Source organism: Microcebus murinus, chromosome 1 (genome assembly GCF_040939455.1).
Source record: "Microcebus murinus isolate Inina chromosome 1, M.murinus_Inina_mat1.0, whole genome shotgun sequence".
Classification (NCBI taxonomy): domain Eukaryota; kingdom Metazoa; phylum Chordata; class Mammalia; order Primates; family Cheirogaleidae; genus Microcebus; species Microcebus murinus.
This window is the reverse complement of record NC_134104.1, coordinates 46,886,142-46,903,636: the sequence shown is the minus strand read 5'-3', so window position 1 is coordinate 46,903,636 and position 17,495 is coordinate 46,886,142. Positions and strand designations below refer to the sequence as shown.

Here is a 17,495-nt window from a genome sequence, read left to right as displayed (position 1 = left end):
GTGGCACATGTCTGTAGTCCCAGCTACTCGGGAGGCTGAGGCAGTAGGATTGCTTGAGCCCAGGAGTTTGAGGTTGCTGTGAGCTAGGCTGATGCCACGGCACTCACTCTAGCCTGGACAACAAAGTGAGACTCTGTCTCAAAAAAAAAAAAATGTTAAAGAAAATACTTATGATGTCTTTTGGCCAAAGGAATATTTAAATGAATTTACTAACAGATGTAAAACTGATTAATATCCTGGGATAATAGACTGTAAGTTTGGGGATTATCTTTTCTACTCTGATAGAAATAACTTCTCAGTTGCTCAGAGTTCATTTGCATTTGTTATTAGTTTTCTATACATTAATTTTTACATAGTGGTAAAATACTCAATAGAAGGCAGTCTGTGGTGTATACTCAGCACTACTTTTAAAAGACATCTGATAATCCTTTTTGTGGATTAAGTATTGATTAATTTTTCTTAACTATCTTTTCAAAGAATAAATAATGTTTTCTTTCATTAATTTCTGCTCTTTATTATTATCTTCCTCCTTTGGACATTATTTTTTCTGCGAGTATAATGTAATTTAAGAATTCAGGGTTACAGATTTTACTGGGATGCACTCTTCAGTATTAGATGAAGCTTATTAACTGTTCTTCTATTTACTGATTATTTTCTGTGTTTGATCTATGAGTTACTGAGGGAGGTGCTTTTGAATATTAACTAGTGTGATACATTTATGAATTTCTCAGAGTTTCTTCAGTTTTTGTTTGATGTATCTTGAGACTATGTTATTAGATACATATACATTTAGAATTATGGTTTTATGATAAAACATCCCTTATCATGATGTAATGACCCTCTTTAGTGATACTTGCTACTTTAAAGTCTATTTTTGGCTACTATAATATAGCTATATGAACAATATTTTGGTTACTATTTGTCCAGGATATTGTTTCATCTTTTGTATTCAACCACTTTGTATCTTTATGTTTTATATGTCTCCTTAAACAGTGTAATTTTGGATTTTGTTTTTAATCTAGTGTGAGAATCTTTGACTTCCTTTTTTTTTTTTTTTTTTTGAGATAGTCTCGCTTTGCTGCCCAGGCTGAGTGCCATGGCATCAGCCTAGCTCACAGCAACCTCAAACTCCTGGGCTCAAGCAATCAGCCTGTCTCAGCCTCCCATAGTGCTAGGATTACAGGTGTGAGCCACCACACCCGGCCAAGAATCTTTGACTTCTAACTGTCCTGCATGGAAATTGTTGGACTTCCTGAATATGTGGAATGATGTCTTTCATCAGCTGAGAAAAATTCTCAGCCAAAAATCACCTATTTCATTCTCTCTTCTAAATTTTTTTTTGTTTTTTAGACAGTCTTGCTGTATCACTCCAGCTAGAGTGCAGTGGCATCATCATAACTCACTGCAACCTCAAATTCCTGAGCGCAGATGATCCTCCTGCCTCAGTCTCCTGAGTAGCTAGAACAACAAGCAAATGCCACCATGTCTGGCTAATTTTTTCTATTTTTAGTAGAGATGGAATCTCACTCTTACTCAGGCTGGTCTGCTGCCTTGGCCTCCCAGAGTGTTAGGATTACAGGTGTGAGACACCGAGACCAGCCTCTTGTACCTTGTGAAACTCAAATTAGATGGTCATTCTTGCTTTATCTTCTGTTTTTTAATTTTTATATGTTTTTGTTTCTTTGTAATTCTAGAAAATTCTGGTTTACTCTAGCTATGTGTAATTTGCTATGAAATTCATCTACTGACATTTTTATTCCAATTTGTTTTCCATTTTTAGAGGTTGGGATTAGTTCTTTTTTTATATCTCTGTTTGGGGAGCTACTTTTTATGATCTTGGCTTACTGTGCCACTCCTTTATTTTCTATACCTTATGATAACAATACTTAAAATCTTTTTTTACTTGATTTGGGCTATTTGTTTCTTCTAGCTCTTATTTATGGTGCCTTGTTTCTTCTTCTTTTTTTAATCTTTGTATAATAAATTCATCTTCTTTAGAACTTTGTGGAAAATCTTTGAGTCCTGGGTTAAAGATATTTTCAACAGGTAAAACATTTGATTCTTTAGATGTTAGGGCATTACTTAATCTAGAATGACTTTAAACACTAGCTCAAGGTTTGTTTCAGTGTTATAATGCTGTATATTCGACAACAACAACAAAACACCAAATGGAGCCTTGCTTATGGTCATGGATATTAACGGAAGATTTCTCCATTCTGCCTCTTCTAATGCCGTGGCACTGAGTATATTTTAAATGTTTTAAAATATATTTATTGGCCAGGTGCAGCAGCTCATGCCTATATCATAGCATTCTGGGAGGCCAAGGCAGGAGAATCTCTGAGCTTAGGAGTTCCAGACCAGCCTGAATCAAGAGCGATACCCCATCTCTACAAAAAAAAAAAAAAAAGGTAGAAAAAAAATTAGCCAGGCGTGGTGGCACCTGCCTGTAGTCCTAGCTACTCAGTAGACTGAAGCAGGAGGATCACCTGAGCCCAGGAGTTTGAGGGTGCAGTGAGCTATGATGATGCCAGTACATTCTAGGTGGGGTGACAGAAGGAGACTGTGTTGCAAAAAAAAAAAATTATGTAAGTGGGTCAATCAGGGTATCTAAGTCTGCCTTACTCCTGCAAGTAAAGTCCCTGTCATAATTTTTCCATTTATGATAATTGTCCATTTCAGGTTGAGGGGAGGATTTTGAAAATTCTTAAATTGTGGTTTAAAAACATATAAAGTTTATCCTCTTAACTATTTTTCTCCTTTTATTTTTAGTTGACACGTAATAATCGTACATATTTATGGGGTACAGAATGGTATTTTGATACATGTCTGCAATATGTAATGATCAAATGAAGGTAATTAGGATATCTCTCACCTCAAACATTTGTCATTTCTTTGTGTTTGGAACATTCAGAATCCTCTCCTCTAGCATTTTGAACATAACACAATAGATTACTGTTAGCCACATTTACCCTATAGTGCTGTAGAATACTATAACTCATTCCTATCTGCCTGTATTTTGTATCTATTAACCAATCTCTCCCAATCCTCCCCCCACTCACCCTCTTCAGCCTTTGATAACCATAAGTCTACTCCCTACTTCTGTGAGCTCAATTTTTTTAGCACCCACATATGAGTGAGAACATGTGGTATAATATTGATCTTTCTGTGCTTGACTGATTTCATTTAATGTAGTGTCGTCCAAGCTTCATTCATATTGCCACAAATGGCAAGATTTCATTTTTTGTTATGAATGAATAGTATTCCATTGTGTATGTATGGGATATATACCACATTTTCTTTATCCATTCATCCGTTGGTGGACATTTAGGTTGATTTATGTCTTAACTACTGTGAATAATGCTGCAGTAAACATGGAGCTTCAGATATCTCTTTAATATGCTGATTTCCTTTCCTTTGGATAAATACCCAATAGTGGGATTTCTGGGTCACATGGTAGTTCTATTTTTAGTTTTTTGAGAACGCTCCATACTATTTTCCATAATGAGTATACTAATTTACGTTCCTACTAACACTGTATGAGAGTTCCTTAACAATTTCTTTAGTATGCAGTTCCGTAGTAGTAACTACATTCACTTTGTCATGTAATAGGTCTCTAGAACTTTTTCATCTTGTAAAATTGTCTGTTTCATTTGATTAAATTGTTCTGTGAAGTATGAATATGTCAAAAGGTTAGAGGTAAAAGCAAAATACTGAAATTATCTGCCCATTCTCAACAGGATTATAAGTGACTTTTTCTTAGTTTCTTATTTTCTTTTTGTCTTATGATATTTTCCAGTAAACATGAATCATATCCTTGGAAAAAAATGGTTTTAGCTATTTAAAGTGTTAGATAGAACCGTGTTAATTTTTTCATGGGAAATTTTTCTTATGACTTTGAACTTAGAAATTAAAAAGGTATTGGGCAAAAGACCAAAATACATTATTTTGTTGGTGCGTGATTTTTTTTAAGAAAGATTCTTACTTACCTCAAGCTTAATTTAGTCTCATAATTTGCAGCAGGATTAATGTGGTTTTAGCATATTTAATTAGCAGCTTTCCTAGGAATGGCTGAATCCGCCATGATGATAATGTTGATGTATAGTCCTCTCAGTTTTCAGCCTGACTTCTAACATCTCACAGTTTAAGGCTTCTCTGTATGGGCCAGGTGAGGTGGTTCACGCCTGTAATCCTAGCACTGTGGGAGGCTGAGGCAGGCGGATCCTTTGAGCTTAGGAGTTCGAGAATGGCCTGAGTAAGAGCGAGACCCCATCTCTACTAAAAAAATAGAAAGAAATTAGCTGAACAACTAAAAATACATAGAAAAAATTAGCTGTGCATGGTGGCACGTGCCTGTAATCCCAGCTACTTGGGAGGCTGAGGTAGGAGGATCATTGAGCCCAGGAGTTCGAGGTTGCTGTGAGCTAGGCTGACGCCACAGCACTCACTCTAGCCTGGGCAACAAAGTGAGACTCTGTCTCAAAAAAAAAAAAAAAAAAACTGAAAAACATAGTAAATATGAGTTTTCAAAAGATTGCTTTGGCTCTCAATCATGTATTTAAAAAAAAAAACTGTAAGATAAATTATTATATGAGAAAAGCAAGGTACAGAAGAACACTGTGGGCGATATGGCACCTAGTGTAAGAAGGGGGGAGGGGGATAAGAATATTTGCTTGATTTTATAAAGTCTAGAAAGTCTCTTTCTGTTGCCCAGGCTAGAGTGCCGTGACGTCAGCCTAGCTCACAGCAAGTAAAACTCCTGGGCTCAAGACAATCCTCCTGCCTCAGCCTCCCCAGTAGCTGGGACTACAGACATGTGCCACCGTGCCCACCTAATTTTTTCTATACATTTTTAGTTGTCCAGAGAATTTCTTTCTATTTTTTTTAGTAGAGACAAGGTCTCGCTCTTGCTCAGGCTGGTCTTGAACTCCACAGCTTAAAGGATCTGCCCGCCTCAGCCTCCCACAGTGCTAGGATTACAGGCCTGAGCCACCGCCCGGCCTGTACAAATTCTTAATCATACTGGTTATGGAGACAGTTATAATTATCACTATATAATCTCTTTTTTGATTTTTTTTTTTTATCATGGGAGTATTAAGTAGCTTTTGAAAGTAAAGCACTGAGAACTTAGAAAAGAAACTGACCTTATTTTCCCACATAAAACAAGAATGTAATAATAACTCATGTATATAGTAATTATTTTATTCCTTAAATTTGTAATAAGCAACTATAGCACAATAGGCTAATCCTCCCTTCCTTCCCTTTTTATAAAGAAAGTTGTCTTGGAACACAGCCACAGGCGTTGGTGTACATCTGCTTTCCAGCTACAATGGCAGAGCTGAGTAGTTGCAAGACACCTATGGCCTGCATCATTTATTCTCTCTTTAAAGAAAAGTTTTGCCAACCTTTGTTTTAGATCTTGATATTTTTACTTTTAGTCATAGAACACTTCGTTCAATCTAATTTTTATATGGACTACTATTAAAAAATACAGCTATATTTACTGAAGTGAGGTTATAGGGGACAGGTTGGTTGAACCCCTCCTACTCACCTGCCTCCCTCTTTTTTTTTTTTTTTTTTACCCTCCATTCTCCAGCAGCTGTTTCTTGAGGGGAGTTTGAGGAACCCCCCGGGTTCTAAGGAAAACAGTTTGAAAATGGCTGCCTTACAACAACTCTTGAGGTAGTAAGTCTGATATTATTTTCTATATTAGGTATTGAGAGACTTGGCTCATAAAAGTGAGTTAGTCAAGGTTTAATAAGCAACCAGAACAGAAAGCCAATCCAGGGGTGATTAACTACAGAATAAATGGTCATGTTTGCCTTTGTATTATGTTTTATATTGTCATAATTCTGTATTCTTATAAGATACTTCAGTGGTCATTGACTTTTTTGTCCCTATTTTCTTGTTTCACATAGGTTTTTGTAAGGCAAGCTTCCTTCCTTTATTAGAATTTGCCTATACTTCTGTGCTAAGTTTTGACTTCTGTAGCATGGCTGATGTAGCCATCTTAGCTCGTCATCTTTTCATGTCAGAAGTCTTAGAGATTTGTGAAAGTGTACATAAACTCATGGAAGAAAAGCAGCTAACGGTATATAAGAAGGGCGAAGTTCAAACAGTCGCATCTACCCAGGACTTACCAGTACATAATGGAGATACAGCATTTCCTGTGGCTAGCAATGAGGGAACCACAACAACTTTAGCTCCTCAACTTGGGGGTTGTGAATTTGTACTCCTGGTAAATGGAGATTTGCCAGCAACTGAGCAGAATGGAGAGGTAGAACGACAGCCTGAGCCCCAGGTTTCTTCAGAGGCTGAAGCTGCTCTGTCATCTGTAGGATGTGTAACTAATTCCCATCCTGAAATGGAGTCTGTTGATGTAATAGCAAAAAACAACCAGACAGAACTAGAAACTTCAAACAGCACTGTTTCTGATATTCATCCTAAACTTTCAAAAGAGAATGTAATCAGTAGCTCTCCAGAGAACAGTGAAATGGGAAATGATATATCAGCTGAAGATACCTGTACTGAAGAAATTCCAAAACATAGGCAAAACCTTGGCCAGCCTTTAAAAGATCAGGAAAATCTAGTTGCACCAACAGCAAAGACAGATGTTGCTCCTGATGATGATTCTTACAGAAGCAAGCTTCGACAGCGTTCTGTTAATGAAGGAGGATATATCAGACTTCACAAAGGAATGGAGAAAAAGCTGCAAAAACGGAAAGCCATTCCCAAGTCTGCAGTTCAGCAGGTATGATGCAAAAAGGGTTGACCTTTGCAGTTTTAGCTTTAGATTGAAAGCATTCTATTAATGAACTTGTTGCTATGGTGAACATTATTTGGGACAGGAGATGGATACAGCAACTTAATGTTTTAAATACCAATATTAATAAGATGTGAATTAGAAATATTTTATTATGCATGACTCAACTTTAAAAATCAAAATGAATATATTTAGATTGCGTTTTTTATCCCTTAATTAGGTGGCCCAGAAGTTAGTTCAAAGGGGAAAAAAGAGGAAACAGCCAAAAAGGGATACTAAAGAGAATACTGAAGAAGCATCCCATAAATGTGGGGAATGTGGAATGGTTTTTCAGAGACGATATGCCCTTATAATGCACACACTGAAACATGAAAGAGCTAGAGATTATAAGTGTCCGGTAAGTATCTGGAAAGCTAGTTGAAGATGGCTGTAACATCATATAAATAGAATGCAACTTACTGCTTGATTGTTGCCATGTCATTTGCATTCAAGACAATAGTAAAGGGAGATCAGGAATGAAGCTCTATGTACCAAGCTTAGGGGACAACCAGTCCAGGTGGCAACAGGACATCATGCTTTGATGAAGATTTCAGATAAGGTGATATGTTTTGAATCTCCTCTCAGAAGATAGCTGGTAGAAGGGTTTGATGATGAATTAGTAAGTAAATACAAAGAGAAATAAGTTAATAAAAACAAAAAGCAAGAAAGGAAAAAGAATCATAATGTATCATATATGGCTCAGCTATACCAACATTTGCATCCTAGTATTGTATGCACTAAAACCTAACAATGGTTTCAGTGAAATTGATCTGATCAAAAAAAGTAACTATTTTGATAGGATAATTGGAATTGTTTATGTATGTGCAGGGAGTAGAGATGTGAAGGAGAGAATCAACTTCATTGTGCATGCTACTTAGAGTTACAAAGAGAGGCATTGAGAGAGTAAAAAAAAAATGTTAACTTCAAAAGCAAAAGATGGTAGAGATGGTGAGCCAGGAGACCAGTGTTACCTATTATTTCAAAAAATAGGTTTTGTAGATGGTGAGCATATATTCCTTTGATTTTAAAAAGAACAAAAGCTTTCATGAATCACCAGCCAACCACAGGATAAAATCCAAGGACCATTAATGTCTTACCTTTCTACTTTTTCCAAACCCTATTTCTGCTCCACCTAACAACTTTTATTACTTACATTAATGATACTAATGATAGTATTATTCTTTGTGTCCTCTTCTTTTAAGATACAATTCAAGCTCCAAACTTGTTAATGATGCCTTTCCTCATTGCTCTGATTATCCATCTTCTTAAATATTTCATCTTTTTACATGTAGATCCCGTTCGTTAGATTTTAAGCTTCTCTAGAGTAGGTCCTTAGTCTTACCCCTTCCATTTCTATAATCTGGTACCTAGCATATTGTCTTTTACATAGTATGTGTTTATTGATTTGTATAATTCTAACAGAAATGGAAAATTGAAATGAGTCAAATTTCACTTAACATTTTGCAATGGAAATACATTTAGACAGAATTTTGTTTACTTTTTCTTTTAGTTGTGTAAAAAACAGTTTCAGTACAGTGCTTCCTTACGAGCACATCTTATCCGGCATGCCAGAAAAGATGCACCCAGTTCATCCTCATCCAATTCCACATCTAATGAGGCATCAGGAACATCATCTGAGAAGGGCAGAACCAAACGAGAATTTATATGCTCCATATGCGGAAGGACATTACCTAAATTGTATTCTCTTCGAATACATATGTTAAAGCACACAGGTGTAAAGCCACATGCATGCCAGGTAAAGCCATAACATTTATTTGTGTTACTTAAAGATTAGAACTTAATTATGGAATGAGACTGGTGGATATGTATTCTACAGTCACCCTCATCTTGTAAGATATCGGAAAAATTTGACTTCTTTGGTTTGTTGCCTAGATAAAGGGTGATTTGCTTTTGTGTTTAGTTTGCTCTCTGAAGTTGTAATTTGAAAGTAATCGTGGCTGGGTGTGTTTGGTGGCTCATGCCTGTAATCCTAGCACTCTGAGAAGCAGAGGAGGGAGGATCGCTTGAAGTCAGGAGTTCAAGACCAGCCTGACCAAGAGCGAGACCCCCGTCTCTACTAAAAATAGAAAGAAATTATCTGGACAGCTAAAAAAATATATAGAAAAAATTAGCCAGGCATGGTACTGTATGCCTGTTGTCCCAGCTACTCAGGAGGCTGAGACAGTATTGCTTGAGCCCAGGAGTTTGAGGTTGCTGTGAGCTAGGCTGACACCATGGCACGGTAGCTCAGGCAACAGAGTGAGACACTGTCTCAAAAAAAAAAACCTGAAAGGAATCTTTATTAAGTTGTTTGTGAAACTTATTAGGGTCTAGAGAATGTACAGGGTAAGAATAACCAATTTATCATCCTAATCTTTCTTTAACCTTCAGTAGGACCAACTTGGACTGGAAAAGGAACTCGTGGTTTAAATCTCCTTGGACAGTAAAAGTCTTGTCTAAGCTATGTGTTCTTCCCTAGAGCTGAAGATTGAGGGTAGCTAAGTGGCAAAATATGGATAAAGAATCCTGTGATTAGCCAGGTTTGGGCTATTTAGAATAGTGAAAAATTTCTAGGGGCACCTGTAGCCTGCCTTACATATAAGCATGACTCACTAAACAGTTTTGAAACCAATGAGATTTTCAATATTTCTCTTTTTTCTGCAGCTTTTTATTATATAATAATAGACTATATTATAAGAGAAGGAGATGAACCCTCATGTACCCTCACCCAGCTTCGATAGTTATCAGCTCTTGGTCAGATATATTTTATGTATGCTGTCACTTACTACCCTCCTCCCACCCCAGTTAGTTTGCAACCAAGTCCTAAGCATCATTCATAAATTTAAATACCAAGTGCAGCACTACTGAAAATGTGTGGTCCATAGAAGATAAGTACAGAAATAGAGAGTAAGCATATAGAATAGCAATTTAATATCCCTTTTTTTTTTTTTTTTTTTTTTTGTGAAACAGGCTCTCTCCATCACCCAGGCTACAATATAGTGGCATAATCATAGCTCACTGCAACCTCAAACTCCTGGGCTCAAGTGATACTCTTGCCTCAGCCTCTGGAGTAGCTGGGACTAGAGGCACACTCAGCTACTTTTTATTTTTGTAGACACAGGTCTTGCTATTGCCCAGGCTGGTCTTGAACTCCTGGCCTCCATGATCCTCCCACCTTGGCCTCCCAAAGTGCTAGGATTACAGACATGAGCCACCTTGCCTGGCTTTGTCACAACATATTTATCATGTGCAACAAAAATTTCTCCCCAGTGGATTAGGGAAAGGAAAAAAAAATTGGTTCTTCATCACAGTTTGAAAAGGACTGTTAGTGTAGCAGGAAATAGTATGTTATGCTACATTAAGCTTCTTTAAATATAAGGTGTACTGTTTGTCAGTCTCAGGGGTAGCACAAGTTTCTTTACTTATTTGTGCTATTTTGAGCCTTTCCAGTGATGACATGAATTTAAGAAAGATAGCAACAATATTTTTTAAGTACTGAATTAAAAGAGGGCTTTGCTTGTTAATATCCTTGACATTTGTGGTTAAACTTTCACATTATCATTTTGTTTATAATTTTAGTTAAATAAATATTTACTTAAACTAGTTTCTCTGTATTCATTCTTCAGAAACAGCATCTACATGATCCTTTTTTGTTTTACTAAATTAAACACCCATTTTCTGTCTTAGGTCTGTGGAAAGACTTTTATCTACAAGCATGGTCTAAAATTACATCAGAGTCTCCATCAATCACAAAAGCAGTTCCAGTGTGAACTATGTGTTAAGTCATTTGTTACTAAACGGAGTCTTCAAGAACATATGAGTATTCACACAGGTAATGAGAAGTTTATATTGACATAGTTAGATTTTATATGCTATTACTTATATTGATTATGCTGTAAATATCAGAAATTGATATGCTGATATGTGTGTTCACTTTTTTATTAATGAGACAGTATTTAAAGTTGCAAGGTTTTCTTAAATCTAGTTACAGCTGTGTTATTTTTGTAAAAAGATTCATTGTTTTCTCCAAAAATGTGTACTTAATGACAAATCATGCATAATTTAGATCGAGGCATAAAGAAATGATCATGCTTTTAAAAAGTTGAGTGGTAGGCAAATGTAAATGTCAGCATGGTAGATGGTTTATGCTTTTATTATTTTTTTATCCACACATACTTATTTTCAGATGCTTTAAAGCAGGAATGTGGTATTGGCCAGTGAAGGGTATGTGCCTGCTGTAGAACTTGTATTCATTTCTATTGCTATTACAATCCATAGGTTGTATAAGCATATCACATTCTTTAGGTAGCAGCCTTTGCTAGTAGCATAGTTGTTGAGAGGAAAATACGGATTTTGAAATGGTTTATTGTTATTCTTAGAAGATACCTGCTAAATGTTATAGTTTCCATATCTCCTTGATAAAATAACTTCTGAAATATGACATTAAAGAATTCTGTTAAAAGAAGACTGATTGTTACATTTATAATATGGTTTTTATGTTTTTACAGGAGAGTCCAAGTACCATTGCTCAGTTTGTGGAAAGTCTTTTCATAGGGGCTCTGGACTCAGCAAGCACTTTAAGAAACATCAGCCAAAGCCTGAGGTTCGAGGCTATCATTGCACCCAGTAAGTTATTAATATGTTAAAGATTCAGGCCGGGCGCGGTGGCTCACGCCTGTAATCCTAGCTCTCTGGGAGGCCGAGGTGGGCGGATCGTTTGAGCTCAGGAGTTCGAAACCAACCTGAGCAAGAGCGAGACCCCGTCTCTACTATAAATAGGAAGAAATTAATTGGTCAACTAATATATATAGAAAAAATTAGCTGGGCATGGTGGCGCATGCCTGTAGTCCCAGCTACTCGGGAGGTTGAGGCAGGAGGATTGCTTGAGCCCAGGAGTCTGAGGTTGCTGTGAGCTAGGCTGACGCCATGGCACTCACTCTAGCCTGGGCACCAAAGTGAGACTCTGTCTCAAAAAAAAAAAAAAAAAAAAGATTCAACTAATTTCATTACGTTCTTACTCAATTTATTTGAAAGTTTTGAAAAGAAAGAAAATATTTGAACTTAACATTAAATAGTAATTTCAATTTAATCTTAATTTTAATCAGGTTTTTTTTTCCTATCTGTTCCTATTTTTAACAGTTTTGAGATATAAATCATATACCATACTCAAATCACTCATTTAAAGTGATTTAAAAAGGTTTTCCAGGCTGGGCACGGTGGCTCACACCTGTAATCCTCGCACTCTGGGAGGCCCAGGCGGGAGGATTGCTCGAGGCCAGGAGTTGGAAACCAGCCTGAGCAAGAGTGAGACCCCGTCTCTATAGAAAGAAATTGGCGGTGCGGTGGTTCACGCCTGTAATCCTAGCACTCTGGGAGGCCCAGGCGGGCGGATCGCTCAAGGTCAGGAGTTCAAAACCAGCCTGAGCAAAAGCGAGACCCCGTCTCTACTATAAATAGAAAGAAATTAATTGGCCAACTAATATATATACAAAAAATTAGCTGGGCATGGTGGCGCATGCCTGTAGTCCCAGCTGCTCAGGAGGCTGAGGCAGTAGGATCGCTTGAGCCCAGGAGATTGAGGTTGCTGTGAGCTAGGCTGACTCCATGGCACTCACTCTAACCTGGGCAACAAAGTGAGACTCTGTCTCAAAATAAATAAATAAAAAATAAAGAGGTTTTCCAAATGGTATTTACCAGGGAGTGGGGACTGCAGGAAAGAAGAGTCCTGGCTGGGCACAATGGCTCACGCCTGTAATCCCAGCCCTCTGGGAGGCTGAGATGGGAGGATTGCTTGAGCTCAGGAGTTAGAGACCAGTCTGAGCAAGAGCGAAACCCCATCTCTACTAGAATAGAAAAAATTAGCCGGGTGTGGTGGTGCTTGCCTATAATCCCAGCTACTTGGGAGGCTGAGACAGAAGGATCACTTGAGCCCAGGAGTTTGAGGTTGCTGTGAGCTAGGCTGATGCCATGGCACTCTAGCCCAGGCAGCAGAGTTGAGACTCTGTCTCAAGAAAAAACAAAAAGAAGAGTCCTACTGCCAGCCACAGTTTCTTTCTCCCCCCTTTTCACTTTCCAAAGCCTCTTAAAATCTTTATAAGTGAGGTAAAATTCATATAACATAAAATGAATCATTATTAAAATATATAATTCGGGGGCTTTTAGTAAATTCATAGAATTGTGCAAATATCACTAATGCCAGAATTCCTCTAACATCCAGACAGGCAGTTTACAGCTCTGACTTAGCCCTTACTTCCTGTTTGTGCAGATTCAGGTCAGCCAGAAGTGAGAGCCTGGGGCTTTTTCAGGTCTCGAAGTCAGAGAGTTTGAGTAGATTAATGTAAACTGTGTTTAGACTCATTATGATTTCTCTCAGGCTCTTAGGGACAAGACAATGGCAGTGGTTTAAACTTTATATCCTCTCAAATTCCAAATTGTCAAGCTTCTTTTCTGGTAGTTCCTATAAAAGCCTTGAGGTTCACTCTGATTACATCCAGTGAAGTCATTTGGTCATTCCTTGGTCAGTCACTATGGCCAAAGGAATGCTGTGTTCTGATTGACTTAGGCCCGAGTTGTTGCTTCATATCTAGGGTCAAGAGTAAAGCCTACCCTCCATACATAGAGAATGAGAGGGGTGAATGGGGTTGTAAAAAGGGGATCAGATCGGGGAGGGGAAGATGCACAGATTTCCTCTATAATAACCCTTGGGAACTATGCATGGTTTTTAGTTTATTTGAGACAGACAAACATGCCACTGTACATGCTCTGTTGCCCTGGGTGGAGTACAGTGGCATGATTAATAGCTCACTGCAACCTCAAACTCCTGGGCTTAAGCGATCCTCCTGCCTCAGCCTCCTGAGTAGCTGGAACTACGGGCACACACCACCACACCCAGCTAACTGTTTTAAAAAAAAATTTGTAGAGATGGGGTGTCACCATGTTTCCCAAGCTGGTCTTGAACTCCTGGCCTCAAATGAGCCTCCATACCCTGCCTATGCATAGCTCTCTTTAAAACTGTTTCTAGTGCTCTAAAGATAAAAGAATTTAAAACTCTATAGCCTTGATGCAAGATTGGAATATTAGGGAATTCTTTTGTTTTAAATTGGGATCATCTTCTGGAGTTCTAGGAGCTTAAAAACATACTGAATTCTAGGAAACCTGTATTGAAGAAATAAGATGATCCAACTGGGTAATTGAACTTTATTGCAGATGTGAAAAAAGTTTCTTTGAAGCTAGAGATCTTCGCCAACACATGAACAAACATCTTGGTGTGAAGCCATTCCGGTGCCAATTTTGTGATAAGTGCTATAGTTGGAAGAAAGATTGGTATTCCCATGTGAAGTCTCATTCTGTCACTGAGCCTTATAGGTGGGTAAATTTGAGAAGAATCTGAACTTGAGATGTATATGTATTTTGATTGATTCTATGGCTGCTGGTGATTTGGAAAAAATAATTTGACCCTTTCCCCTATTTTAGGTGTAATATATGTGGTAAAGAATTTTATGAAAAAGCTTTGTTCAGAAGGCATGTAAAGAAAGCTACCCATGGGAAAAAAGGGAGAGCAAAGCAAAACCTGGAACGGGTATGTGAACAATGTGGAAGAAAGTTCACTCAGCTAAGAGAGTATAGAAGACATATGAACAACCATGAAGGTAAGTGTACTTAGTATTATTATATGTATCTAAATAGAATAAAAGCCAAACCAGTAGTGATTCTCCCTTTACCAGCCCTCTTACATGAGAGGAAATTGATTTCATATTTCTATATCAACGTCGTTATACTGAACTACATTGTTTGAAGCCTCTGTTGCATTACCCTAGGATTATAGGATTGCTGTGAAGAAATAATTGAAATTATGCATGGAAACTAAAATTTGTTTCTCAGTAACTTCTGTCCATGAGAATGTCGTTAGATTATAATTCAGAATCTTATTTATTCTAAGGAAAACCATTAGGTACTAAGTAAAAGATTATCATAGTCAAGATAGAAAGATTTACAGGCTGCTGTATTTTTTTTAATTTTTAAAAATTGACGATTTAAATATATTTTGGTATTTGCACCTCACCACACATGTACTTTTTTTTTTAATAGGAGTTAAGCCATTTGAGTGCTTAACATGTGGAGTAGCTTGGGCTGATGCCCGATCTCTAAAACGCCATGTCAGAACACATACCGGTGAACGGCCCTACGTCTGTCCTGTATGTAGCGAAGCCTACATAGATGCGCGAACACTCCGTAAACATATGACTAAATTTCACAGAGACTATGTGCCTTGCAAAATTATGCTGGAAAAAGATACCCTTCAGTTTCATAACCAAGGAACTCAAGTGGAGCATGCAGTTAGCATCTTAACAGCAGACATGCAGGATCAAGGAAGCAGTTGTCCTCAAGAACTTGAGACTGTGGTAGTGACAGGAGAAACTATTGAAGCTCTCGAGGCTGTTGCAGCTACCGAAGAGTGCCCATCAGTATCTACGCTTTCTGACCAAAGTATTATGCAAGTAGTTAATTATGTATTGGCACAACAGCAAGGACAGAAGCTATCTGAAGTTGCAGAAGCTATTCAAACTGTCGAAGTAGAGGTGGCACATATTTCAGAAGCAGAATGAATGTAGTAATGAAGATAAAAAGAAGTGACATCTCATGTATACTGAGCTCACAGATTATTTGTTTACGATACCATATGACTGTCCACTGAGCGTTTACAAGTCAAGGCTCTGGACTATTTGGTGATATAACATTTTCCAAACCTTTTGTCTGGCCAATGGGTTCTGTAGAAAAGTCCATTAACTGTAAAGAAATTGAAAACAAATACATTTGATGGCAGTGGGTTATCATGATATACCTTTTATGAATTAATGTTTATAATGACTGTACTAAATTTAAGACTGTACAGTTCTCATTTGCATTTTTACATCTTATTATATATTTTGAGTTTAAAAGGCTGCACCAGTTGGCTTTTTTTCTGTTTTTTTCTCAAAATATAGAGATTCTGTGATTTCATTTGCCCTGTTTATGGATTAAAAAAATTCTAATATAAAGCATTTCAGTAGAATGCATAGGTATATTACGCTTTTTAAATGCTTTAGATCTGTGATTCTTGACTTACTATTTATTTTAACCCCTTTTAAGTCAGGGATTCTTTATTCTATTTTAAAGCACTTAATGAGTTACATGTTGTAATCAAGTTTGCACAATGTATTTATCTATATGGGAAGCCCATAAATGAATAGCTTAATTTTTTAAAATGCCATTAAAATGCATGAAATGCCTACTAAAGCCTTACTATACTCTCTTCAAGGCAAGTAAATTGACCATGAGAAAAGAACACCCTTATTAAACACTGTTGATGGGAAATTTCTCCTTGATAACATAGGACAATAAAAAAAATCTCATTCTTTTGCTGAAGAATGAACGAGTTAATGAACAAGTTAGGTTTGCTATGGTTTCAGTTTTGTATCATGTTTAATTGTTTAATTTTGTTGAAAAACTGCAGTTGAAAAATAGGATAGCAATATAAACATTACAGCGGTCCTGTGGATACCATATAATTGTCAAGTAATTTCAGAATATTGAAATTCTTCAGTATAGCCCTCATTATAATACTTGAAGAAATTGATTATGGTCCCACCAAATTGTTGAAGATAATTTACTTTTAAAAGTTAAACTGAAAACTAAATTTTATTAATTCATGTGTTTGATTTTTAAATTCCCACCTCTTTAAGCAATCCAATTTTCTGGTTTTCAAAATAACCATGGGGAGATGCCACATTTCTCTCTAGGAAACTACTACTCAAGCTATAATCGTTAAAATTAAGCTTTTAGGTATTAAAAGCTGTTATAAGATATAAAATTAAGATATAAGCAGATCACATGTAAATCATTCCTAAAGCACAAGAAAAGAAGGTGCCTTGATGTACATATATTAATTAAAATGCTTATACCAGTTTACTTTAAAAATGGCTTTAAAGATAAAGAATAAATGTGATAGTTGTGCATGCATTATACTTGTATATATAATATTTGCATTTGCAAATTTCCCATTGTCTTAATAGCTGTGTGGCTGACTTTCAATTTTAAGAAGTGAATTGACATACAGCCCATAACTTTAAAATGGCTGCTCGTTTATATCTTTCTGTTAGTGAAAAAGTATTTCAACCTGACTAAAATTTGGAATTGTCTTTTATGTTCCATCCTTACCATTGTTATCAGATTTAATTATTGTATAAGACCATTAATGTGTGTCACAAATATGTAAATAAAAGATGTTGAATCTTGTTTAAAAGCATAAGCTTTGGAGTTGAGCTTGCCAATAATTTTAATTCATAAATCAGTTGCTATTATTAAGTATGTTATTAAGTTAATCCATTTTTAAAGGGAAAAGGAATTGAACCCTAAAAATAACTATTGGAGGAACACTTCATAATATTATCACTTCTTAAATATAACCTTATCACAAAATTAAATACAGTGCAATTAACTGTCAACTTTGGATAATTTAAAGTTGTAGAATTATGTAAATTCCATATAAAAAAAACTGTTAAGTTTCCAAAAATTTGGAACCTTTTAATGTTGCGATGGGGGAAACTGCTATATTTAACTTTTTTTTTTTTTTTTTTTTGAGACAGAGTTTCTCTTTGTGCCCTGACTAGAGTGAGTGCCATGGCGTCAGGCTAGTTCACAGCAACCTCAAACTCCT

General features: G+C 36.7%; 1 protein-coding gene across 1 annotated transcript in view; it reads left to right on the top strand.

Annotated features, from left to right (window-relative positions):
- The window catches only part of ZBTB11 (zinc finger and BTB domain containing 11), a 32,196-nt gene extending 15,109 nt beyond the window's left edge, over positions 1-17,087 (top strand). The window contains exons 4-11 of the mRNA XM_012779670.3: positions 5,916-6,748; positions 6,981-7,157; positions 8,310-8,555; positions 10,487-10,631; positions 11,308-11,425; positions 14,006-14,164; positions 14,273-14,448; positions 14,888-17,087. Of these exons, the coding sequence (XP_012635124.1) occupies positions 5,916-6,748; positions 6,981-7,157; positions 8,310-8,555; positions 10,487-10,631; positions 11,308-11,425; positions 14,006-14,164; positions 14,273-14,448; positions 14,888-15,405 (2,372 nt within the window). The 3' untranslated portion in view covers positions 15,406-17,087. The remainder of the gene's footprint in view (positions 1-5,915; positions 6,749-6,980; positions 7,158-8,309; positions 8,556-10,486; positions 10,632-11,307; positions 11,426-14,005; positions 14,165-14,272; positions 14,449-14,887) is intronic.
- The last annotated feature ends 408 nt before the right edge of the window (positions 17,088-17,495 follow it).